Consider the following 26593-nt stretch of genomic DNA (forward strand, 5'->3'; position numbering starts at 1 on the left):
AATCTTGAGAAGAAAAGAAAAGGAAAGGAAATAAAAATCCCCACTGTTTGTCACATATGCAGTTTCCTTATGGGCTGAAAGGATGCTTACAATAAACCCAGGTAGAAAAAAGGAGCCAGAGGGAGAGGAAGTTCAAATAACTTGCCCTGGCAGGCTGACCGGGAAAGTTGAGGAGGAGGAAGTAGGTTTTGATCCATCCCAGCCTTATTTAGAGAAAGGAGAGGTGTCACTGACTCTTAAAGTTCCTTAGGCTCAGTGCTCCAGCGCAGAGCCCACCCACGTGGGCTCTCCACCGTTTCGGATGGGCATTGAGTTCACCGGGATTGACAGGTGCTGAACCTGGGCACATATGCTCAGAAGTCCCTGGATCTAAGCCCAAGCTGGACGTGTTCAAGAGGGATTCCGAGGGACATCGGGAAGGCCAGACGCCTCCTCTGACACGATGTGAGGGAGACGGTCATTGCGGGGGTTGGAGGGCATGAAGCAAGCTAGGCTGGGTAAGGGCACAGCCTACGGCTTGAGGTAGATGGAGTGGACTCGAATGTCGGGCTGGAAGCGGTTGCCCAAGGATGGTTCCGACTGAGCTTGACGCCTTCTGCATTTTCGGGGGCTGTCCAGGCGTGCAGATGGGGAAACTGAGGACATAAAGCAGCACTGGGAAGCCTGGCCGCGAGCCCGTCAGTTTCTGAAGACTAGGCTCCTCGTGTACACCACAGCACAGCCGGTCGCCACTTCTCTGGGGGCGGGGCGCGTCATGGCCCCGCCCCCTCGGGCGAGGCTTCCCGTTGCCGCGGGGCCGTTGATTTCAGGGCGGAACGTTCGCGCGGGCAGTTCGCGCGCGCGGGGGAAGGCATTGAGGGAGCGCTGCGGATTCCGCTCGGCAGGCTTCGCGTGGTGCGCGCTCAGCGCCATCCGGCGCACCGCCCGGCGGCTCCACCCAGCCCGAGGGGCGCGGCCCGGGTGGGAGGCGGCGAGAGCGCGAGCGACACTGGCGTCTCCGTGGCGCGGCAGGTGAGGCGGCGGGTCGGGGCTGGGTGCCAGCGCCCCGCGTCTCCCCAGCCCTCAGGACCCGCCCTGGGTGCCCCGGACCTTAGTGCCCTCTGATGCGCTGGGGACCCCTGCCTCCGACATCCCCGGGGCTGCCTGGGTCCGCTGCCACCTGTGGACTTGATCACCTTCCACACCCAGGAAACCCCAAATCCTCCAGATTTCCCTCAGACTCAGCACACAGGGGACCTCGGCGGCTTCAAGGCCTGAGACCGTTACATCTTCTCCAGAAGCCCAACAGATCCCCTCTTGTCCCACTCCAAAGCCTCCTCGGGTCTCCAGGCCCATGGACTCCCATCCTTTCTTGGGTAGAGACCTTCAGACCCACCTTATCACTAGTCTGTTCCTCCTAGGATCTCCTGCCTCCTGCTCTCTAACTTGAGGTCCATAGAGCCTTGCATCTTCGACTAGAGTGTTCTTGAGGTTTGTGAATTGTTAATAGGAATAAAAGTAGAAACATCTGACAGGTCAGCAAGAGGACCGCGAATAAGGTAGGATGTGGGGCTTCGAATGTGCGTTTGTTTTCGCAGTGCCACGGCGGCTGTTGTGAGACCAACTCATGGTCGAGAAAGGCATCGCTGGGAGTAAGGGAGTTGGGCAGGTGAAAGCTTTTAGGTTGTGCCCTCAACGCTAGCACGTACAGCCCACCAAAACCAGTCCAGGAGAGCAAGGCTGGTTACAGCTTCCTAGTTGATAGGAATGTGGCAACCTAAAGGTCCATCTTTCTGGGACCCTGATTTAAGGCTGTTTGTCTTCCCAGAGGTGGAGGTTTGGGGCCAAATGATACACATCTTACCCTATTCAGTCCTGGAAATCTCTAGAACAAGGACTATCATTTCCGCAGGCTATTGTCACTGATAAACAGTCCCTGACTTACTCCTCTGGCAGTCTGGCACCCCGAGGCACTGCCACGAGAAAGAACATACTTGGCCTGATGATTGTGAAAGACAAGGGCCAGACATTTTAAAAGAGGGAGTGGGTGCCTTCTTCGGTCCAGTGCTTTGTGTTGGAGGCAGATGGCACAGTTCCATCTGGTCAGCGTTGGGAGGTGGGACGATTAGCCAAGTTGGTGGTACTTAAGAGTGCAGTGGCCTTAAAGGCAGCTGGGTGGGGACAGTTCTAGAGAGTAGCTGGTGGGGGAGAGAGAGGAGGGCATGCAAGAGGTATCAGGGAAGCAGACTCTTAAAGTTGTTGAGGGTCAAGGAATGAAAGGTCGGGGGCAGGCCCAGCACATCAAATCTTAAAGGCTCTGCCGTGTGGGTGGCAGCGTGCATGGCAGCGCTTTGTCCTGGGTGGGTATCCTTGTACTGTTGATAAAGATGGTAAAGGAAGATGCTACAGTCCTCATTCCCTCAGGCCTTATTCAATGACTGCTTTTGCCATTATGTAGACAGGGATCCAGCCACAGAGGTAGGAAGGAAGGTAGGATGAAGGGCTGTGAGGTAAGTGTTCCCAGTGGAGATCATGATGAGAGAGAGAGCAAGAAGGCCTGAGGCAGAACCTGGCATTGAGCTTCCTATGCTAAGCAGAGGCCTGGGTGATTTAGGGGAACAGGAGGCCACTGAAGGGCTTATAGAAGAGCAAAGTAGCTTGTGTTTTTGTTGATTGGTTGGTTGGTTTTGTGTGTGTGTACGTGTACATACACCACAGGGGTAGGACTAGAGGATGGCATATGTATCTGTGCAGGTGGAAGCCAGAGGACAGTCTTGGTTGTCATTCCTCAGGTATTACCCAGTATGGGTTTTTGAGGCATGGTCTCTCCCTGGCCTAGAGCTTATCAGTTAGGCTAGGCTGGCTGGCCAAAGAGCTTCAAGGACCTGCCTGTCTCTACCATCCCAGCAGTGTACAATGCTTGTGACTTGTTGTTGGTTTTTTTTTTGTTTTTTGTTTTTTGTTTTTTTTCGAGACAGGGTTTCTCTGTGTAGCCCTGGCTGTCCTGGAACTCACTCTGTAGACCAGGATGGCCTCGAACTCAGAAATCCACCTGCCTCTGCCTCCCAAGTGCTGGGATTAAAGGCGTGCGCCACCACTGCCCAGCGAGACTTGTTTTTTGTTTTGTTTTGTTTGCCGTTAGTTCTGAGGATCAAACCCAAGCCTTATGTTTACAGGTCAGACTGACTGGTGACTGAGCCATTTCCCTAGTCCTGGCTTACATATTTTTCCAGTGGTCACTTTAGCTGTGGTGGTGAGACTTTTTGTAGGTACCAAGACCACAAAAGATAGGCGTGACTTGGACCCTCTAGGGCTTGACTAAGCTCCAAGCCTGGGAGCTGCCATGGAACTTTTTTATAGGGGAGATTTTTATCTTTTTGCTCCTAGGTGGTGCTCACCTTAGCGTGTCACTAGGGTGTCTGCTATCCAAGTATAAGACACAGTGCTTCCAGGAAGGGGAAGAGGAACTGAAGTCAGCCGGGGAGTGCTGAAGGACATGGAAAGGTACTGAAGGAGCCGCATTCGGATGTGTCAGCACTGTCAGTGTAACTGGAGGGGTTGAAGCTGCAAGCAGGAGGTGTGGATGTCCAGACAGGTGAGCACTTGAAGGTGTGACATGCACTACTATAGACAGCGAATTAGGGATTATGAAGAATAATGGATGAACCCTAGATTTGGGAGAAGGAGAGGGAAATGGAGATAGCCTAGTGCAGGACTTTGTGTGGCCACCATAGCCACACATGACTGACAGGCACTTAGAATATACCTACAAGAACAGGGCTGGGATTTAATGGGTTAAATCTAGGGGTCATAGAAAGCTTGTAGGTTGCTCTAATGTTGTCCCATGGAATGCCCTGGGAGGTGCACGTGTCAGGGAACAGACTCAGGGTGAGCCACGCAGGCCGTAAGCAGCACAGCACACCTGTTGTTGGTGGGGCCCTTCTGGGTGTGTACCTTTCCTCCAGAGCCTGAAGCCTGGATGGAGCCTTCTGCCCAGAGACATGGCCACACCTCTTCTTTAGCTCTCCTTATCAATTCTGCTAAGGTTACTGTGTTCTGCAGGCAGCTGTGTGGCAGAGCTGTTGGTGCTGGCTGTGTGTATGTGTGTGTCTGTGTCCATGTCCGTCCGTCTATCCGTCCAAGTTCTCAGCTTCCTGATGGTATGTTTCTGGAGAATGGCAGAGGGCCAGCAGGCAAAACAGAGTAGCTAGCCTGGGGTCCCAGGGTAAAAATGAGCCCAACAGGGAGACTTGGGGCTGCAGGGCATAGGTAGGCCTGGGGTGACAGCAAAAGGATCCAGGGTGCAACCAGAAGGGAACTAGAGCTGATGCCCCTCAGGAAAATGAAGGCATTTGTCACTATAGGAACCCTAGATCCCTCCAGTTCTGAAGTGTTGTAGTTTTAAGTTGCTCTGTAGAATATCTATCTTTTCTGCATCTTCTGGGGGGTAGGGGTTCTCTTGAGCCCAGGTTGGGGTGTGTTTACCTTCACTGATTTATTAAGTGACTGGAGGCAGTATGCAGAGTGTGGTGTCTGGAGGTTTGATGGAATTGTCAGTGACCTACTCTTCTGGCTTCAAAGTGGGGGTTCCACTTCACGGCTTTATGAAGACGACCAGTTCCTCTTCTCTGTACTCTCTCACCTTTTACACTTCAGCGAACATGAAATGTTTTTAAAATTCGTACAGTTTAATGTATGTGTATGTCATTGTGGGAGTGTATGCATGTAAGTGCAGAAGGCGGTGGAGGCCAGAGGCGTTAGACCCCCTGGAGCTACAGGTGGTTGTGAGCCAGCCAGCGTGGGTGCCGGGAACAAAGTCAGGACTCCTGGAAGAGCAGTCTATGCTCTTAACCACTGAGCCATCTCTCCAGCCCTTCTGACCAACATGTGCTTAGTGTTGGATGTCAAGGGATTAAAAACAGTCAAGGCAGTCGAGTTCCTGCAGAGCTCGTCCGTAATATAGTTATGATTTCTTATTCTAGCACACAACACTCAGCTAAGAGTCTGGTGAAGATTTTAGATAAGAAGGACAGTAGCTGCTTTGAGATCTGCTTTCGGCCTGAATTTACATTTAGAAAACACTGGTAGGTTTTTATGAAAAACTGTGTTGCTATGATGACTTGGTTTTGAGCCTGCAAACTGATGACGACATGGTCACCCTGGAAACACAAAGCTGCAACATCTGAGAGGCCTCTGAAGGGTTTTGTTGCTGTCATCTGGAATCTGATTGGCTTATTAGAAGAGTGGTGGTTGAGAAGGGACCGGTTAGTCAGAGATAGACTGGCCTCCAGAAACTTGTCAGGAGAGGTCAGGCTGGCAAATCTCCCACTTGGGCCTTGGTTTAAAAACAAAGGGGAGATTTTGGGCAATCTCTGGATAATTATATGAGGTTTGGTTCTGATCTTTTGGCTGCTGAAAAACAGGAAATGAGGTAATGTCTTTAAGCATGTAGTGTTTATAAAGAACTGTAAATGGCTAAATATGGGCAGCTATTCAGTTCACCGCCACAGGGGGCCTGAGAGTAAGAGTGTGAGGCCCCTGCTGGTTGCTTTGATCTCTAGAGGTCCTGAGCAGCCTAAAAGCCCAGACAGAGGCCCCTCTCCCTGTGGATGTGGGAATCCTTGTAATATTGGTGCAAGTGCTGGCTGCAGAGACTTCTTCAGATTCCCCCACCTCAGGCTGAGGCAGAGGAGCAGGAACCAGCCTTAGGGTGCCTGCGCAGGCCAGGGCTCCCTCCTGTTCTGTGAGTATCTCTTGTTCTCTTGGGGAACTGAAATCACTTGGTTTTGTATTACTTTGCAGAGGTTGAAGCACAGGGCTTGGGTTGTAACTGTGATAGCTACAGGTGAGTGGCAAGTGGAAAGCAGTTGAGCAGGAGGAAGGAATTAGAAAATGTCTACTTCTTTATGTGGTAATGGTTGAGGCACATGGGCTGCCAGTGGCCGAAGTCCACTCTAAAGTGCTGGCTAGAGCAGGCCAAGATGAAGGGCTTTCCCCTCGGCAGGAAGACACGGAGTGTGCTCATGTTAACTTCAGACAGGAAATGCAGCAGGCTAGCTCAGTGTTGTGTCTTGCAGGGCCCTGACCCTTGGTTTCAGCTGTGGGAGCAGCCCAGCTGCCTGGCCCAGCAGTTTGGTTTGCAGAGCGCTTTCCCTTGGAAGAGGACTGAGCTTGGAGGGCTGGCCAGGTAGCAGGGATCTGTGCATCACAGTTGCTAACAAAGTGGGTGAACGAACGTGCACAGGCTCGTCGGACACCTGGGCTGGGATCCGTGGGCTTCTGGCTGCAATGGAGGGGGAGGGGCCATAGGAAATAGAATACTTATACATTTGTCTTAGAAAATTTCTAATAGATTAACAAAACCGAAAGAGGCTTGACCTTCCATGGCTACTGCAGTGAGGTAGGAGGCCACACTCCCCTGCCCTGCTGTCCCTTGGGCAGGTGGCATCCTCTGCAGCCTTCAGGGTTTGGCCCATGAACTGTTTCTTAGCACTGAGGATAGGTAATGGGTCTTGGAGATTTTGGTGGAAGCTGAGTGTACTCTCCAAGGTGGAAGGGTGGGTGCGTGCAGAATTTTTTACGGGTGACTGCAGGGTCCCATTGTCTCAAGCCTGAAGGTGCGACTTAGAGACCCATTGAGCTGTGTGGTCTCTCCTAGAGTTATATTTGGTGACCTAATTCGAATTAAGAGGAGTAAAGATTTGAGTGCGGACACAGGTTTTCAGTCCTGTGTGAGGATGGGGGTGGTGGCTCCCTGCATTCCTACCACTGTTGAACAGTCCCCCCTTTCCCCCCCGCCCCCAGTGCCGCTGCTGTGGGGAGGGGAGGCTCAGGACTCTTTTTTTTTTTTTTTTCATTTGTTTTGAGGTGAAGTTGCTCTATGTAGCCCAGGCTGGCCTTTAACCTGGGGCACTCCTGTGTCTACCCTTCTAGGATCATAGGCATTCTACTACTGCTTTAATTCCGTAGTTATGCTGCTCAGAGCGCTGTCCTCCACAGACGGCTGGCCTAGTGCTCACACGTTGTGCGCACAAGCTGCTCCCCATGCTCCCAGCATCTTGCGCTCATGAAGGGCTATCAGTGGAGGTGGCAGTCAGGTTGTAGTCCCACGTGTGAGGCTTACTTTTAATTTTGAGTAGTTTCTAACAACATGGGGGGACTTAAATTAGGACGTGTACTCTGCTCTCAAATAACATGAAAAATATCGTTAAAAAAGCTTGGTGGAGGTGGTGGCACACGCCTTTAATCCCAGCACTTGGGAGGCAGAGGCAGGTGGATTTCTGAGTTTGAGGCCAGCCTGCTCTGCAGAGTGAGTTCCAGGACAGCCAGGGCTACACAGAGAAACTCTGTCTTGAAAAAACAAAAACAAAAAACAAAAAATAAGGTTTGGTGGAAAAGGAGAAAATGGCACCGTAACTCTCAGTGATAGTAGCTTAGGCCTTCATACCAGGCTCACTACCTGTTTACAGTAAACACTAGCTCTAGGATCAAGGAAGATTGTAGCCAGTTTTGTCTTAAAGAGACATTTCCAGGTAAAAGCACACAACCTGGGGCCAGTTCACCAGAGGCTCATTCTGTGTGATTGTTTTCCTTTCTATCTTCATGGGGGAAGCCAGGCTTGTGTGAGTCTTTTCCTAGATGGCACTTTCCTGGTATTCTAACTAAAGGGGAGTCAGGACTTTGACCCAGCCTCATCCTCTACCATCTTCAGAGCGCTCTCCAAACGTCTTTCTTCTCTTTAGGATTCACAGATGGAGTCAGTGGAAAAGACAACAAACAGAAGTGAACAGAAATGCAGGTAAGTAGTCAGTCATTCAGGGGGTTCCTGAGTTTGAATTGCATCTGTCATTGGGGATATGTAGCACTGTCCCCAGAAATGGGGAACCTGGAAAGGGAACCCATGGCTGCTCACCATGGCTTGCTCCAACACAAGAAACATTCCAGAAAGTGGCTTTCTGCTTAAAGAGACTACTAGAGCCCCATCCCCAAACCAAGCAACGTGGAAGTGGGTGGGAAGGGCCACAGAATTGTGTGTGGCCAGCAGGTCTCATGTTCTGGAAAGTGATGCAGAGTGAACTGCTGACCCTGGAGCGCACAGTGGTCTTTAGGAGGCAGAAAACCTGCACTTAGTCAGAAATTCTCTTGCCTGTCACCACAGCAAGATCACTCTGACCCTTACAGTGCAGATTTACCAGCTATTTGCAGCTTCAGAGGAGGAGAGGGGCTAAACTTTTTGTTCACAGTTACCTGTAAATGTATTTATCACTGTAGGCAACAGGGTCTTTTTTTCTGGTAGTAAACAGAAGGGCAAATTTGTGACCTGAACGTTCTAAATGTTTCCAGACTGGAAGCTTGTAGTACTTCCAAGCCGACTGTTGGCTTCCTCCTCCCTTGTTCTTAAATAGAAAGTTTTTAAAGAGCCTCATTAGGAAGCAGCCCCAGGACCTGCTCTTGGTCATCGGGACCGGCGTGAGTGCAGCCGTGGCCCCGGGTATCCGCGCACTCTGCTCCTGGAGGGGCTGCATCGAGGCTGTCATCGAGGCTGCAGAGCAGTTGGAGGTCCTGCACCCTGGGGACGTTGCCGAGTTCCGGAGGAAGGTGATGAAGGACCGGGACCTGCTGGTTGTGGCCCATGATCTGATTCGGAAGATGTCACCTGTGAGTCTCCAACACATCAGGTTCCACAGTGCTAACTTTAGGTTCTAGGCCAGGTTGAGGGAGTGTGTAAATTGAGCACTAGGCCTCCATGAGCAGAGGTACTGTTTGTTAGTACTCAGCATCAAGCCACCATCCTTGGGGTGTTTTGATTTTTAAGATGGGTTTCACTGTGTAGCCTTGGTTGTCCTGGAACTCACTCTGTAGACCAGGTGGTTCTCAAACTCAGAAATCCACCTGCTTCTGTTTCCTGAACGCTGGGATTAAAGGTGTTTGCCACTGTGCCCAGCAGATCCTACCCTTTTAAACCTCACTATTGGGCTGCCTGCAGGTTCTGGATTAGCTTGTCGTAATGGCTCTCATAGATTGCCTGGCTCTAGGTGTTGTTACGGGGTCATTTTTAGTGTGGGGTTTATGAGACACTAAATATGTTTTGTTTGAGTAGGCTACTCATATCTCTGCAGAGAAGAGCTGGTCCCCAGAAGCCATTTAAGGAGGGAGGTCAGTGGCTGCCAGTAGAAGTGAGGCAGCAGAAGGTAGTAGAGTTGGGGATGCAGGGGACAGTTACCGGGAGGCCAGGCCAGCTGATGGGTGACTGGTGACTGTGGTGTCTGGTGTCTGGTGAGCAGAAGCATGGGAGAAGCTGGAGTAGACCGTTTCTCACTGCTCTGTGCTCAGGGAGGTATGCAATCAGCATATAGAGGAGACAGAAGGAGACGAGATGGGGGCCTAAGGGGGCATAGAACCGTGACGTGATCATCAGGAAGGGCGGCACTGGTGTGTGTGTGGGGTCTCAGATCAGAGACCCCGAATGCTGTACTTTTATTGGGATAGCAATTCTGATTCCTACATTGAAGCCTGGGGAAACAGCCCAGGAGCATGCAGGGGCTCAGTGGTACTGAGGACCGGGGCTCTGCCATCCTTAAGCATGAAGTTTCCCTGTCTTTGTTTAGTTAGCTGCCTGACTCCTCCTGCCCACTTCTTGGTACCTTCCAGTGAGCAGTGGGAGATGGGGCTGCCAACCCTCCTCCTCCTGTGGCTTTGCATGGAGTGACTAGATCACTGGTTTTACCTGGTGCTGCACTTTACCTTTCCAGGCTGGGGCGTTTTCAGGTAGGTAGCTGTGCCAAATCTGGGTGTTGTGTTAATTAGGGATAACTGACATGATGATAGGCAGGGGCTGCGCCAAACCCGACCTGCTAGCTGTTTTTATAAAGTTGTGTTGGCGTGTGGTCATACCCTCTTGCTGGTACGTTGTCTGTGGCTTGAGTAGTTGCAGTAGGAACTGTGGCCACAGGCCTGACAGATTTACTCTCGGCACTTCAGACAGAGGGTGCTGATCCCTTGTACAGGAAGATGAGGACTTACCCTTGGGCCAGGAAAACCTGTGGGATGGCTGCACAGCACCAAGGGTGTGTGACTCACTTGGGGAGAGGCCATCGTGTTGATGATACTGTTGGTCAGGAGTTGTGTCTGAAGCCCATCTGATGCTTCTTATGCTCGTGTACTCTTCCAAGCCTCCCAAGGAATCAGATGAGGGGTCAGCAGGCTCCCTGTGATGCTGGCATGTTTATGAGCCATCCTAGAGGACACCAAGTTGGTTTTATTAGGGGGTTATGGTCCCATGGATACAGATGAGGACTAGCAGGCACCAGGGGCGTAGCCTCAGGATGACATCCCCATAGCCTCCTAGGAGAAGGAGGAGCCTATGGGTAGCTTGCCTGGTGGCTCTGTCTTGACCTGTGGGCCCTTGAGGTGGGCCTGACTGAGACTGCGTGCTGCTATAGAAAGCCTAGGTTTCTGTTGTGAACTCTTCTTGGGGAACATGTGACCTCTTGACCCCTATCATGTCCAGCCCAACCCCATGGTTCCTTTCAGCAAGGCTGTCTGCTGTTGTCACTTCTCCCCACCTTCAGCTCCCCACCTTCTCTGTCCCACTTGGGGAAAGTAGGGACTTTCCATAGCACCTTATGACCTGGTTCTGGGTCAGATCTCTGCCCTTCCCTGCTAACCTCCCCACTCCTCTCCTAGCCCACAGCTCCAGTTCACGACCCATTTCCACGAACACTGCAGTGCCTTTGTACTTGCCCTGCCTGCAGCAGTCTTGAGAGCTCCCCACTCCTCCAGGTCTCAGAGAGACCTCCAAGGGCCTCTACTGCCCATCTATCCCCACTCCTCTGCCTTGCCCCCCCCCCCCAAGTGTTTATTCTGCAGTGCTACATCCTTGTACGTGGCCTGTCCTCCCCCGAGGCTGACCTCATTCTTTCTTCTGGTAAGAATGTGCCTTACTCATGTGTCCTCTGCTTGGTCCCAGCCATGACTGGCCTTTGCTGTTCCTTACTTCTCTTTGTTGTTGTCATTTTGAGACAGGGCCTCTCTACATAGACCTGGCTGGCCTGTAGTTCACTAGGTAGACCAGGCTGGCCTTGAACTCACAGAGATAGCCTGATTCTACTTCTGCCTGTGTCATGCACCATCATGGCCAGCAGTGTGTTCCTAACTCTTGTTCTACCTCTCCACAGCGCACAGGCGACACCAAGCCCAACTTCTTCCAGGATTGCCTGATGGAGGTGTTTGACAGCTTGGAGCAGCACATCCAGAACCCTGTGGTGCTGGAGTCCATCCTCAGCCTGATGGACAGGGGCACCATGGTGCTGACCACCAACTATGACAACCTGCTGGAAATCTTTGGGCAGCAGCAGAGCAAGCCCATGGAGTCCCTGGACTTGAAGGACAAGACAAAGGTGCGGGCCGAGTGGGCAGGAGGCTCTGGGAGGTCCCTGCTGTGGGCACACAGCCATTCCCTCAGGCAGCCCGGGAGCTGCCCGGAGCCATGCCCTCTCCCACCTCTTGCAGTGCTTCCTGCTGCCCACTCTTTTCATGCTCTGTCCTACTCCACAAGTGGTTCTTGTCTGTATTGACTGATTAATGACCACCGTGGGAATGTGGGCAGTAGAGCAAGTACAGAAGAAAACACCCACAGTCCTTGTAGTGCGGATTTAATGGATGCAAATATTTCCAACCTGTTGTTATTTTTTTCTCCCTTTTGGAGACAGGGACTTGCTGAATCGCTCAGGCAGATTTTATCCTTGGGCTCCATCTGCCTCTGCTTTCAAGTACTGGGGTTCCAGGCCCACTGTATAGACCATGCTGCCTTTGGATTTAAGCAGTCTTCCTGCCCTTGCCCTCCTAGTGCTGGCACTTCAGCCATCTTCCACGATGCGACTTCACTAAGCTGTTTGTCTCAGTTATTTCTGTGCTGCTCTGATGAAACACATGACAGAGGTACCTGTAGGAGAAAGCATTTATCTGAGGCTTGCTTACAGTTTCCGAGGGTGAGTCTATGACTCTCATGGTAAGGAGTGTGGCAGCAGGCTGGAGGGCATGTCACTAGAGCAGTAGCTAAGAGCTTACGTCTCATCTATGGATTGGAGGCAGAGAGACTGGGTCTAGTATGAGCTTTTGAAATCTCAAAGCCCATCTCCAGTGACACACCTCCTCCAACAAGGCCACACCTCCAACAAGGCCACACCTCCAACAAGGCCACACCTCCTAATCCTTTCCAAGCAGTTGTACTTCCTGAATGAACCTAGGAGGACTATTCTAATTCAAACTGTATTTTAAATTTTAAAAGAGCAAGTGTAGATTTATTAAGGAAAAGTGAGAAAACTTCTGAGAGTGGTTTCTGAGTGAAAAGTGCTGGAGGAAATTGTTTACAGTGAATTTTGGCCTGGTGTGGTGACACCTGTAAGCCTAGAGCTAGAAGACAGTTGTATCCCCAGCTCTGTATGGGAGTAGCCATTCCCTGTCCCTTGCCTGCAGTGAAGTTGTTAAAAACAAAGCAAGCAGTCATGGTGGTGTACATCTGGGATCTTAGCACATTGGAGGCTGAGGCAGCAGGATCACTATAAATTTTGAGCCTATCCTGGGTTACATCGTGATTTTAAGATTTTAAGTCTGGGCACCTGTCTTCAAAACAAAACAGCCACATGTATTTCTATCTGAGAGGCGAAAGTCCTGTTTTTTTCCCTTTGATTGCTGAGGTGGAACAGTTTGATTGTATGGACCACTTCACTTTTGGCATTCCCGCTCTTTGTGATGTGCTTGTATGTTACATGTGTTAGGGAGTCAGACGCTCCCTATGCTGTTGCTCCTGAGTTGTGGTGCGTGCTCTCTGTCTGCTAGCCTGCACAGTGACATGTCCCTATGATGCGGGGCAGCACAGGCTGTGGCTGAGCATGGCAGCACCTTTGAAGATGACTAGTCAAGTGTGGGTGAGAGAATTGTCTGCTGGCTTCCGCCTCTAGTGAGCCTGTCTCTGTAGAGACTGAAGATGTAGAGCCCCACACTGACAGACAAGTATGGCCTGGAATTTGCTCTTCTCTGTAATTTGAACTGAGATGAATGCAGGGGGCTATTTGATATATAGTGTTGATGGTGTAGAAATAACTGTATGGGGTAGAACACTCGTCTGGTATGTGTGAAGGAAGACATGGGTTTGACCTGCAGAGCCACAATGTAACAATGGAAACAGAACCAGCTCCAACCCCACAACAACATAGAATTAACCACATGGAACTAAGAATGTCCCTCCCCTGTGCGGTCACTACCAGCTGCTGTGACCGCAGAGTTACTTCCACACACTGCCTTCAGTAAAGACTTTCTTGCTGAGATTCTGGGCAGGATAACTAGTTTCTGTTTTAAAGGTATAATTATGAGTGGAAACATTTGTTTTTGCGGATAATTTTGTTCCTGTATCTTGTTTGAAATAGCAGGTTATTTATTTGTCTTGGTTTGGTTTTTGATAGGTCCTTCAGTGGGCAAGAGGTCATATCAAGTATGGAGTCCTTCATATTCATGGCCTGTACACTGACCCCTGTGGGATGGTGCTGGACCCATCGGGCTATAAAGATGTCACTCAGGATCCAGAAGTCATGGTAAGCCTGTTCTCACTAGGCTTGGGGTGCTTTTTCTGGGGAATTGATGGTGGCAGCCAGCCATCTGGCTGTGTTTCCCAGGCATTCTGGTCCTCTGCTTAACCCCCCTTTCACATGGCTGCTGGGGACAGGGCCATTTTTTCTGTTCATAGCCACGCCTCTAGGCCCTAGTATGATGCTGCATTTTGAATAGATGCTCGGGGCACACCTGCTTGAGGAAGACATGTGTACTTCCTTAGAAAGTATAAACCTCTCTCCTAGTGGCAACACTGGCACACTGTGGTGTCTTGGCCAGGGACTGGGCAGGAGAGACTTGCCTGATGCTGGCAGTCTGTGATCTGTAATTTGCAGTCTGCTTCTCCTCTGTCCCATTTGTCTGCTCTCCATTTTTACTCAGGGGTTCTGTCTATAGTTTCACCTTCCTCACATAGCAGTCTCTTCAGCTTCCCAAACCTCGTTTTAAAACTAGGGCTAAGGATGAAGCTCTGGCCAAGCTCTCTGAGCACGGTCATGTCCTCAGTTCCATGCCAGCACAGCAGACGAGCGGTTAGCACCTCATTTTCTGAAAGCCTTTCTTCACTCCTTATTTTATTTTTGTTTGTTTGGGTTTTTTTGTTTGTTTTTTTGTTTTTTGTGATAGGTCTCTCTATAGAGTCCTGCCCTTCCTGGGACTTGCTATGTAGGCCAGGGCTGGCCTTGAACTCACAGAGATCTGCCTGTCTCTGCTTCCTGAGTGCTGAAATTAAAGGTATTTGCTACCACACCAGGCCTTCATTTTTTAATGAGAGATGTGTGGCTGGGCACTTGTATCAGGTGTGAGTGAGGCCGGCCTGGTTTATAGAGGAGTCCAGGACAGCCAGGGCTACACAGAGAAACCCTGTCTTGAAAAACCAAAAAGAAAGGAAAAAAAAGATTTGTGAGAGTCTGTGCGTGGACTCGGTCGCCTGCAGAGGCCAGAGGCATCTGATCCTTTGGAGCTGGAGTTAGAAGCGGTTGAGCTACCTGCCGTAGCGCTAGAACTGACCAGGTCTTCTGGGAGAGCTTCACGTGCTCTTTCTTCACCGAGCATCTTCCCAGCCCCGCAAGGCTTTTGCTGATGGCCTCAGCACATGTCCACATGAAGTGTGTGGAGAAGCCCTGTGCAATATGTTGCTCTTTTTTTTTTTTTTTTGGTTTTTCAAGACAGGGTTTTTCTGTGTAGCCTTGGCTGTCCTGGAACTCACTCTGTAGACCAGGCTGGCCTCGAACTCAGAAATCCGCCTGCCTCTGCCTCCCAAGTGCTGGGATTAAAGGCGGCGCCACCACCGCCCAGCATGTTGCTGACTCTTATCCTAGCATATTCCTCTCGCCATTTCTGAGACAGCATCTCATGAAGTCTCTTTGCCTTCAGACTTGCTAAGTATCTTTGAACTCTTGGTCTTCTGCCTCTGCCTCCCAAGTGCAGGGATTGCAGGCGGCGCCACCACATCAGGCTGTCTAGAACTTCGACTTGAGTCTGTTCTGCTGTAATCCTCTCAGTAGCAGGTGCATGTCCCTGGAGCTCTTTCTGGCCTGTCACCAGAGATGCCATCAGCAGATGAACACTGGGCAGTTAGGAGTTGACGCTGCTGAGGCCCTTCTCTTGAGAGAGTGCTGCAGGGGTGGGGTCTTCGTGTCCGAGTCACTGCTGCTCTTCTGAGTGACCCTTGTAGGCTTCTCTGGGGTTACTGCCTCTGCTCCCCTTTGGCTCTCTTGCCTTCACACCCCAAAATCTATCTACCCCATCTTCCTGCAGGATCTGGTTTATCTGTCCACTCGTTAGTTTCAGGGTGTTGTTTGTACACAATTTTGAACCAAGAAAAAAATTTTTGAGATCAAAGTCTCACTATGTAGTCTTAGCTGGTCTAGTACTTGCTATGTATACCATGTTGGTCTGGATCTCACACAGAGATCCACCTGCCTCTGCCCCCTGAGTGACAGGATCAAAGGTATGTGCCGCCACTCCCAGCAGAACTGAGAACATCTTAATGCTCTTCTTTTATGTCATAATTTAATATCTATAACTATAGCTATCTATAGATATAGATAGACTTGGGTGAGTTGACTTGGCCAGCCATAGGTCAGCCATAAGCTGACTTCACTGTGAGGTGCATTCATGCTGCCCAGGTTGGCCAGTACCCAGCCTCTGTTGGTTCTCCTCCTTGTCCTAGTTGAGAGGTGGATCTCAGCCTAGCTTCCCCGTGGGTTGCACACAGATCACTACATGGGGTTGACCTGAGTATGTCAAGAGCTCCTAGACTTCCTAGTGTTCCTTAGGATGGCTCTTGGGAAGCCTAGTGGGTACAAGATAGGATATAAATGAACAAAGGGGCCTTCATGTTAACTGTATCTCCTGCTGGTTTTCACTGAGGTGTCTATTTATTGGCTTTCTCCAGGAAGTCCTGCAAAATCTCTACCGCACCAAGTCTTTCCTGTTCATGGGCTGTGGAGAGACGCTGCGCGACCAGATATTCCAAGCGCTCTTCTTGTACTCTGTGCCAAATAAGGTGGACTTGGAGCACTACATGGTAGTGCTCAAGGAAAACGAAGACCATTTCTTTAAGCATCAAGCAGACATGCTTTTGCATGGAATTAAGGTGGTGTCCTATGGGGACTGTTTTGACCTTTTCCCAGGATATGTGCAAGACCTTGCCACTCAGATCTGCAAACAGCGGAGTCCAGGTGCGGAGCTCTGACATTACTTTCCAAGCAGAGTTCGTGGATTCTTCTTCAGCTCTTCCTCCTCGCATTCTCTAAGACTTACCAACCTAGTTAGTTTTTAATGCCTCTGAGTTTAAAAGGAGAAAACGGGGTGATTGGTATAGGTAACGATCTGTAAGTAGAACTTGAGACTTCTGCTCCAAATGTGGGACACACTGATCTGTGTTACAGGTCACTGTAGCCAAGGAAAGCCATCAGGCCACGTTACTGGCTGGGATAGTGTGTTGGAAAGCTTATGAGGCTTACATTTCCTCCTCACTGCACATCTCTCTGAAGTGTGGAGCATCTCATTTTCGTGCTTTGGCCTTTCTGGGGGTGGGGGGTTGAGGGTTGACCACAGCTCTGCCAAAAAAGACCATGATAGTGAGAAATGTTGATGAATACTTTTACATAAGGGAATTAATGGCTTTGAATTGAGTGTCATAAAACATGGATGATAGCAAGTGTGGAAAGGAAACCCAGAGGCTCACCACGTGGTGAGATGAAGTTAGCAGAGACCAGTGAGAGACAGACACAGTACAGCAACCACAAGTTTAGCTAGACTTTATCACTTTAGCTGCTAATAATTAGTGCAGTTGGCTGATTTAAATTATGAGTAACTGTATAGTATAGTAGTCAGTTTCTTACTGGGAGTGGGAACAGAGAACTCATGTCAGATCCATGCCATGAACAACCACAAATTGAATATATTCACTATCATTATTATTCTTTTGTTTCTTTGAGATGGGGGTCTTACTATGGATCTCTGGCTGTCCTAGAACTCACTATGTAGATCATGCTGACCTAGAACTCATAGAGACCTGCCTGCCTCTGCCTCCCATGTGCTGGGATTAGAGGCCTGTGAACCAGGCCCCACTGCCCTTAGTTTTTAATTCAGTGCTTATTGTTACTTAGATTATTTGAGAGCTGATATTAGCTGAGAGGGGGTGCCCAGTATGTGCCAGAACTTTGAATCTAGGGTTTGATCCTGGACTAACATGTATACGTACAAAGATGTCTTGGCACCAGTTGTGGGCATGGATCTTCTGAGACCTCCCTCATCCTACCCAGCTCTCTCTTGTTGACAATCATGACTCCCTGGAAGACCAGCACCCAGCCATTGGGCACGGGTACTAGAGTAAGCAGCCGGATGGCCGCCTGTCCCTGCTCATGCTCCTTTCCCAAGACCTGGCAGCTGACTAGGCTCAGTCAGCTGTCAGAGGGGTGAAAGATCCCTGAGGCTTTCATCTATACCTGTCCGGAAGGACATCTGAGTTGGTATTCTCTCTTGATGGGTGAGGGTGTCTACTGATTGAAAGTGACATTAGCTGTTGTGATATGTGCCTCACTGTGCCTGTAGTCCCAGCAGCCTCCCATGGTCATGCAATAAGCCCTGGCATTCATCCTGCCAGGTGAAGAAGGGAGAGACAGGAAGGGATCCATTGCTGGCATGCCATGCAAATGGCACAGAAGCCTGCCCCAACCAGTGGATGGCCTCGGGTAGCCTTTGCCATCATCCCAGGTCTGGGGAGGAGGAGGACTCCAAGCTGTGGCTCTGCTGACTGTTTGCTTTCTTCCCAGATGCTGAGCGAGTGGACAGCACCACCTTATTGGGTAAAGCAGATCTTGACTCTCACCTGATTTTTGCTTGCATGTTTTATTCATCACCATGAAAATGTACCTTACATTCAATAATTTGCCTTATTAAATAGGACAGAAAGGACAGATACCTCTACCTTCAGATGGTCCTCACCATGCTAAAGGCACAAAAGTCCATCCCCTCCACTGGGAAGCATAGCCTAGTCATGGACTATGTGCTGACAGCAAAGAATAAATTCTGCCCTAGAACCAGGAGTCACAGGAAACACAAGAAATGTCCTATTTGTATTTGCCGTCAGTGCAGGATCCAGTAATCTAGGGTAACCTGTCCCTTAGTAGTGTGTGAACGTTTATAGAGTTTTTTCTTTTAATTCTTCTTTGAAGTGTGAATGCTCTTGCTGAGTTTATAAATTGATGTCTCAACAGCTACCAGCATCTTCAGAGGGCATATTAATGTCTCTATTGCCTGAGTCAGTCAGGTTAAAAGGGGTTCCAGCCAGTGAGCAGGAGCCTCTATTTAGCCCCGCCATTGCTGCCTATTGGGCCAGTATGTCCAGACAGACAGAGTGTGGCAGTGTAGGGACAGCCAGTGCCAGTCTGAATCAGCAGTAGGATTGACTCAGTTCAGTAGTGGAAGAGCTGTATTCTGCTTTCTGTGTCTGCATAAAAGGATATTTTTGCTGTAGTTTTTTCCTCTTGAGTCCCAGAATAATTTCCATTGAAAACAGCAGTAACTCACTTGATAAAACATGCAGTACTCTGCAGGGAAACCTTGGCCCCAATAAAGTCCAGTTTAGAAGCTGGCTCCTGGAAGGAGATTCTATGATAGTGTGTCAGCCTAAGGAGGCTTTCCATCACAGTGACAAAATACTTGAGAAAACCGAAGAGCTGTGTCATTTAGTTTCAGCAGGTGGTCACAAGGCTTTCTTCCTTTACATGGTAAGGCAGAGCAGAGTAAAGAGAAGGGGTCAGGGACAAGACACCCCTTTCAAATACATGCCCCATGTTCTCCAGCCAAACCCCCTTAGAGCTCATTCAGTATAGACTCAGAGTGTAAGTGAGTTAGTTACAGGCTGCACTATAGTGAGAACGTGTGGTGGTTTGAATAAGATGTCCCCCTAAATCCTGGGCATTTGAACACTCTGTCTCCAGTTGGCAGTGGTGTTTTAGGAGGCTTAGGAAGTGTGGCCTTGCTAGAAGTGTGGTATACTTCTTGGCACAAGGTACAAGCTGACCCAGATGGTTTAGGTAGATGTGTCCCATGGCCTTGTCAGCTACAGTTCATATGCCCTCTCCTAGGCTGGCTCTTGCCAGCAGCCATCCTAGATATTCCATATTCCTTCCAATTGGGGGCTTGCAGCACAGCTCGGCCTTTGCTTAGCGTCATGCTTCTACTGTCAGCGCTAAGGGACCCTGACCCTTTCATATTGTTTGGCCCCTCTGGCTTCCTTAGGAGATTTGGGTAGAAGCCTCCAGGACTCCACAACTCATGCGTTGGCAAAACCAGACAGGAAGCACCATTCGAGCAGGAGCAGTGACTGGGTCCAGCTGCTGTGGCTGCTGTGACTTCTGTGTGCTGATGTGGGTGGATGAAGCTTACCTAGCCATCCCTGAGCAAATAGCCCGAGCTCACGGAGCAAAGCTCAAGTTGTAACTTCACCCCCAAGCCTGTGGCTGAAAGGCCTAGCTAGTGTCTCAGGCCTTCAGTCTTTTCTGTTGTCACAGTACAAAGAAGCATGTGGCTCTGCATTTCATGGTGCTAACCCTGATTTCATGGCAGCCACACCTTCCTTAATCCTAACCTCAAGTGTCCTACTTTTCTGGCCAAACTGCAAAGTTTTCCAGTTCTTTTCTGCTTTTTGCTTTAACTCTCACTGTAAAGCTGGCTAGTAATAATACCCATGCCTCAGCCTGATTACTGTGCACTCTTGCAGTTTTCATCACCAGATTAGTCTGTCATTTTAAAGTTTAGCTTCCTACAAGTCTCAGGTTGGGGCGGGAGAGATGGCTCAGTGGTTAAGAGCACTCAGTGTTCTTCCAGAGGACCAGGGTTCAATTCTCGGCACTCACATGGCAGCTTACAACTGTCCAAGATCTGACACCCTTACCCAGACATATATGTGGGCAAAATACCAATGCACATTAAAAAAACATTTTAAATGTCTCAGGACATAGACAAAATGTAGGCTTTTAATTAATTATTTAAATATTCTAGAATGCAGAATGAATGGCCTCTGCTCTGACCCCTGGAGCCTTCACTTTGATCTGATCTTGTGAGCAGTCCTATTCTCTGCCTTTCCATCAGCATCCTGGGCTTCTGATCATTCAACATTTCTAAGCTTGTCCTAACACGTTTCTCAAAACCGTTGTAAATCACCCCTGAACACTAGTTCCAAAGGCTTTTGGAGCATGTGCTCACAGAGTCATTTGTTGGCACCAGTTCTCTACTGACCTTTCTGTGGCAAATTACTGGAGAAAAGGAACTTAAAATATATATGTGGCTCTGAGGCTTGAGTCTGTGGTCACCTGGCTTCATTGTTTCTGACCTGTGACAAGACAGATATGCTGCTCACATCAGCATAGCAAGATAGGGAGAGGTGGAGAGTGAGTACAAGAGGAAGGTCTATTCAAGGGCACTGAGGAGTCCCCAGTGACCGACTCCTTCCAACCAGGCTTCACCTTCCAGCAATAGCATTGATTAGGTCAGAGTCCTCAAGATCTAATAATCACTACCCCCAACAGCCTAGCTTTGGGTTCTGTATTGGGGACCAAGCCTTTAACTCATAAGGTTTTGGGAGGTTCTGTGTATTTATACCATACAATGTAGGCAAACTATATCTTCACTTATGAACAATATGAAGGTTACACAAGAGAGTAAATGAATTCCCAGAATATCCCATCTGTTCCCCTCTTGATGCCTTTTTTTTTCTCCTGGGTTATTTTAATGTAAAGTTTTTAAAATTTATTTTTACAAATTTCTTAATTTTTTAATAATTTTTTTTTCTTTAAGGTAATGCATGTCAGGACTGTGCGAAGAGGAAGTTGGAAGAGAATGGAATTGAAGCTACAAAAAAAGTCAGACAGTCAGATCCTGGTAGGTATTGTTTGTGTTCATGGGAACTCTCTGGGTCTGTAGGTATCTGTACTTAGTGCTTTGCTTTAACAGCCTGGTCTATGACAAAGATCAGTGCATACATCATGTCAGAATCACACAGACCTTTTCAGTGGAACCTGACCTTCTACACTGCTAATCAGAGAGAGGTACTATTCTTTTCCCCACAATTTCTCTTAAAATGTAATCAAAAGAAAACAAGCAAGTAATGTAGCATCAGTTCAGTGAGTTTTCATGAGGAAGACACCCATTTGGTCATATCAAGTTGGCAAACAGAACATTTTGGGAGCACCTCCCCCCTGCCCCCATCAGAGTGCCCATCAATCTCTAAAGAAACCTCTTGAGATTGTTTCTTTTTGTTCTCTCTCCTACTAGGATGTATATACACTTGTAAACTTTCAACTGCTCATTCAGTAGACTCTTCCCATTGAAACTAGGAGAGGTGAACTGGATGGCTGCTTGTGTCCCTCCTCTTCTCCCCCTCCCCTCTGGTGTGGTAGGATCCATTTCTAGTGCCTTAGTACTCAGAAGTAGGATTTGAATCTGTTGATTGGGCTCTGAAGGGGCTTTTCCCTTCTTCTCCATCCCATTCCCCAGCACCAGCTTTTAACATTCCCAATGTCAAGCACCTAGATACAGGATAAAGAGGAAGCAAGACCTCTCTTCTCTTTATGGATTCTAAAAGGTAGAAAATAAAAGCATTTGCTTTATTAAGCATCTGTATTCTTCCCTTTCCTTTTGGCTTGTGGGCCAAGGCTGGGGCTTCTTAGTCGTGAGATGTGTGCTCGATATCAGTTAAATGTTTGTTTCACAAACACAAACTCCATTCTTCCAGTTCTACTTGTCTCATTTTGGCAATTTAATTATTTCTTCCTTGCGTCTGTCTTCTCATGTTGGGAGCCATGCTAGTTGGAGTCTCTTGGATTGGTTCCACTATCTTTTGTTTAGTTGCTTTAGTGTTTGTTTGTTTTTGTATTTCAAGACAGAGTTTCTTTGTGTATCCCTGGCTGTCCTAGAACTAGCTATGTAGACCAAGCTGGTCCTGAACTCACAGAGCTCCACCTGCCTCTGCCTCTCAAGTGCTGGGATTAAATGAATGTGCCATCCCTGGCCTGGCTCCTTCAGTGATTCTCAAACTTATTTTATTCCTTAGGTTAAAGTTTTGTTATTTTTGAGTGCCTGGAGCTGGGGATACACACCAGGGGCTTGTACATGCTAAGTACAGTGAGCTGCATCTTCAGCATCTACATTTTTGTTTTAAGATGGAGTCCCTAGCTGGCCTGGAACTAAACGTGTATAGACCAAACTGACCTCAAACTCAAGAGATCTGCCTGCCTCAGCCTCCTGAGTACCAGGACTAAAGGTGTGTGCCACCAAGTGCAGCTTAAAATTCTTACTTTAATAGTGTGACCTCAAGTTTCCAAGAGTTGTTCTCTTATTCAACCCTGCTACTATCATCTATTGTATAGTGCTAATTCTTTTTAAATCTTTGGAGTCAGATTATCTGTTACCACTAATTCCTAAAGCATTGGATAGATTCAACAAGGGATACTAGTATATTTTGGATAAAAGATATATGTACTGTATTTTCTGAGAGCATGAGTTACTGAAGTCATCTGAGTCACAATGAACACAAATGAAACAAATACAGTGATTTTTAAATGTTTTCGTCAGTGTGTATTATTCAGTTGGGATGGGTGGCAAGAGACAGGAGGCTGTGGAGGCTTAGTTCAGGGGTGTATCAAGGGAGTGAGTTGAGGTCCTTCTGTGGGACAATGGCTGGGAATTGCTGCTGCAGACGGCATGCTTCTTCCTAGCTAGGGAAAATTCAATTTTGGTTGTATATAGACAAAATTCTTTGGTATCTTTCATTTGGATTGTGGTTTTAGTTGGCAAGGACTTCTGTAACTAAACTAGAACAGATAGTCCTCAATTGCTACCTCTGGGCAGGTGCTTTTTTTCCTGTTAGGCTCCATGTTTCTGGTTTTCCTCACATGTAAGCTTCCTCCACTGTTTGCTGATGTGTAAAGTGATTGTTGTCAGTAGACAATTGTGGGTTTCTTCTCTTCCTTTTCTTTTTCTTTTCCTGCTATCACCTGTATACTAGGCTTTACATGTTCATGGTCTCTGAATGTGGTTCAGGTGCTAGAGCTACTGCCTGGTAGACAGTGACATAGAGCAGTGGGCCAGGGAGCTTCTTTAATACTCAGAAAGAGCTTCTCTCCCCCCCCGCCCCCCCGCCCCCAAGGTATTAGCAACTGTATCAGCCTTGCCTTTCCCTAGGCAGTCATATGTGCTTGAGGATTTCTCTGGTCTTTGATGTGCAGAAAGCCTTGTCCTGCTTTGCATGTGGATGAGAAAGGCTAAGAGCCACCTTAGTTCTGTTGTCCACACTTGGAACCTTAAGATCCCCAGAGGAATGGTATTTATACATGTGTGGCAGTCAAATTGTGTGTGCACTCTGAGCCTTCATTTCTTATCCATACTTAAAACATGCTTTTGCTTTTTGTGAGTTACAACTGGAAAAGATATCCATAAGTCTTTACAGTCTATACTGTACCTGGTCCTTGGTAGTATTTATAGCTCTGCAATGCCATTTCTAGACAGTGGCTACTGTTACCATGATGGAGGGTTTTCAAAATTTTTAGCATGTGAGGTAGTTGCTCAAACAAATTCTGACATAATTTTTTTTAGCTGAACTAAAACACTTTTTTTTAAATTTCTTTTGCTTAAACAGATGATGCTGGAGGGTCTTGAAGTTTTTAAAACTTGACACTTGAAAACCAGCCTTCTGTAACCACAGTGCCATGCCCAAGTGATGAGGAATGTACGGAGGACTCCATCTGGATCTCTCAATAGTGAACTGTCACACACCCCCAAAAGAGCCATGTGGGTGTGTGGCCTTTGTGGTTGAACGGCAGAGCTCTACTATGTGTTTAGCTGCTCAGGAGGTGACATGGACACACTTCAGGTGTACTCATAAGGACTAATGGACAGCTACCTCAGGGACCAAATTGAGGGGTGGGAGGTGGGATGTACCTGGCATTGTTCCCTTTTCCCATTTGACATGTTTTCTTATGTCAGGGTGTTATTTTTCCTAATAAATAGAGGAGAATGAGGATTATTCAAGCAACAGTAGTTGCCAAAGAGAAAATAAGACATAAACATTTATATTTTATATCTTTATGTGGAAATATGTGGAAACATCTTTTACTGTAGAAAGTTTTTTAAAGATGTGTTGGTTACAGTGTTAAATAGTAAAAACCAAGTGGAGAGTAGAGGGGCTGAACTCACTAGTGAAAAGTGTTGTTTTTAAAGGGATGACTAGATCAATGTGGTTTCTTTGGAATTGTGACATTTCAGTAGTTTCTGTTCCAAAGAAATGGTAAACTCTCCCTTAGTGAGTGTTAAGTCCAGAGAGACTGAAGACCTTCCCCAAAGTCTTCATTGCTGTCTTGATCCACTGTGTGACTTCCAAGTTAGAAAGGGAAAGTGAAGCACAAGACCAAGCTTTAAACTTTTAGAAGTTCTAAGCTTTCAGAGTCTTATTTCTCTAGGATAAGGCCCATCCTTTCTGTTCTCCTCTCTTCCCATGGTTCATATAAAGATTTACATGGAGTGGGGTAAGCAATACTTTGAAATTTTAACTACATTCAAAGTCAACTTCTGAGGAAACACCCATGCTCAGAGTATGGCACATACCCACAGCTTCCCTGATAGTGACTGTGGCAAAGGCTCACATGTTGTACAGAGTGGTCCTGAAAGGAAGACTTCTTAGAAACAGGTCCTGCATGGTCCATTTGAGGCTACCCATCTTTGATATGATGCCAAGCTCTGCCTGTGACATTGCATGGATGGCACTGTAGCTCCCAAGGGACGTGGACAATTAAGAACAGGAAACAGGTTGGTACAGGGAATGAGGGAGAAGGCAGAGACAGGCTAAAGGCACCTCCCCACCCCTGTGCTTTCTAAGTGTGGAAAATAAATCTTTTATGTCACTGGTTATGAATAAAATTTTAAAGTCAACCCTGTGTGCCCAGTCTTTCTTCAATTATGACAAGTTGTAGTATATATAAAGAGAATGTTTAGCTTGAGTTGCCACTGAACTATGAAATCAAACAAATGACTTCTTTTGAATGTGTTTAATTAAAAAAGATTTTTTTGAAAATTGTTTTTTGTGGGGTGGAGAAATGGCTTAGCAGTTAGAAAGCACATACTACTTTTGTAGAAGACCCAAGTTTGGTTTCCAGCACCCACATCAGGTGGCTTACAACCACCCAGGAAATATAGTACCCTCTTCTGGATTCTGTGGCCACCTGTACTCACATCTGCATAGACCCCTCCCATTATTATTATTATTATTATTATTATTATTATTATTATTATTATTATTATTGTTATTATTATTATTATTATTTATTATTATTATTATTATTTTGAGATAGGTAGGGTCTTACCTTGTAGGCCAGACTGGCTTCCAACTCATAGCAATGCTTCTGTTCAGCCCATTAAGTGTGATTACAGACTCAGCAGTGAGACTTTTTTTTTTTCCTTTTTAAAACACATTTACCAAGTGCTGTCTGGTAGATAGGTAAATATTGAAGTTGATCCACATTGTTTAGCAAAATTATATTCTGCTGGCTATAAAAGCAGTATACAAACTGAAAACAAATCAGTCTACGAAATGCTTTATTGTCACAGTGAAGGATCTGAATTTTCTTGCTATAATGAATTATATCTATATTCAACCTCTTTTGAATGTTATTTTATTCCAGTGATTCATGTATTAGGAACAGTCTCAACACAGTGCATTTGCTTCTCATTTTATCAGTGAGAAGCATGAAGTTAGCTGACAAGCTCTGGCCCTCTCTTGTGGTTACTGCCCAGAGCCAGAGAGTTGGTACATTCTAAGTAGTTGCTCAAGTACTACGTCTGAGAACCTTACAGCCTCACCAAAGCTAGAAATATTAACTGTGGATCTTCGAGAAGTCTGCTGAGCCTTGTTCTAAGTGAATGCTGCAGTTTGCACCCAATTCCTTGGAACTGAAAGAATACCCTGAAATCTTTATTCTGCAGCTTCCTAAGGCTCAGAGGCTAGTCTCTAGTTACCATATGCACTGTGAAGTTTGTATGGCCAGATTCATACCTATTTTCTTAAGTTAACATCAGGGTCCTTTCAGGGTAAACTGACTATTGTAGCATTTGTGTATTTCCTAACCACTTAATGTATATAAAAGCTATCTTTGTTTTTTTTTTTAGGAGGGTATATAGTTCTATAACTGTATCTTACTACATTTTATTTTGTGTGTGTGTGTGTGTGTGTGTGTGTGTGTGTGTGTGTGTCTGTGTGCATATGTGGGATGAAACTAAATCTTGTACTCAGTCTACCAAGCCGGCATAGAGCATGTTCTGTGTACAGGAAACAAGTGCTATTCAGAAACGAGCCAGGGTTTCAGGAGATAGTTCCTGGGTCTGCACTTTGGACCAGAGTTGACTTCTATGGAGTCCTTCAGAGTCCTCCTATTCCACTTTGAAATGGGAACAAGCACTGCTGAAAACTGCCCCATTCCAGCTTCCACAATGACATTTACAT

General features: G+C 47.6%; 1 protein-coding gene across 12 annotated transcripts; it reads left to right on the top strand.

Moving 5' to 3' along the window:
- Nucleotides 1-792: 792 nt before the first annotated feature.
- On the top strand, nucleotides 793-25026 carry Fam118a (family with sequence similarity 118 member A). Of its 12 annotated transcripts, none has more exons than XM_076911792.1 (13): nucleotides 842-1011; nucleotides 1401-1538; nucleotides 3367-3574; nucleotides 7722-7777; nucleotides 8385-8637; nucleotides 11157-11378; nucleotides 13443-13571; nucleotides 15986-16271; nucleotides 17871-17903; nucleotides 20899-20982; nucleotides 21598-21685; nucleotides 22154-22363; nucleotides 23738-25026. In XM_076911792.1, the coding sequence occupies exons 3-11, from the start codon at nucleotides 3563-3565 to the stop codon at nucleotides 21642-21644; spliced, it is 1122 nt and encodes a 373-aa protein (XP_076767907.1). In that variant the 5' UTR covers nucleotides 842-1011; nucleotides 1401-1538; nucleotides 3367-3562; the 3' UTR covers nucleotides 21645-21685; nucleotides 22154-22363; nucleotides 23738-25026. The 12 variants fall into 12 exon arrangements, with proteins under 12 accessions (XP_034372637.1, XP_076767907.1, XP_076767908.1 ...); XM_076911793.1 differs by having other exon boundaries at nucleotides 22263-22363; XM_076911795.1 differs by having other exon boundaries at nucleotides 850-1011; nucleotides 1401-2095.
- The last annotated feature ends 1567 nt before the right edge of the window (nucleotides 25027-26593 follow it).

The sequence above is a fragment of the Arvicanthis niloticus genome, chromosome 13, assembly GCF_011762505.2.
Source record: "Arvicanthis niloticus isolate mArvNil1 chromosome 13, mArvNil1.pat.X, whole genome shotgun sequence".
Lineage (NCBI taxonomy): Eukaryota > Metazoa > Chordata > Mammalia > Rodentia > Muridae > Arvicanthis > Arvicanthis niloticus.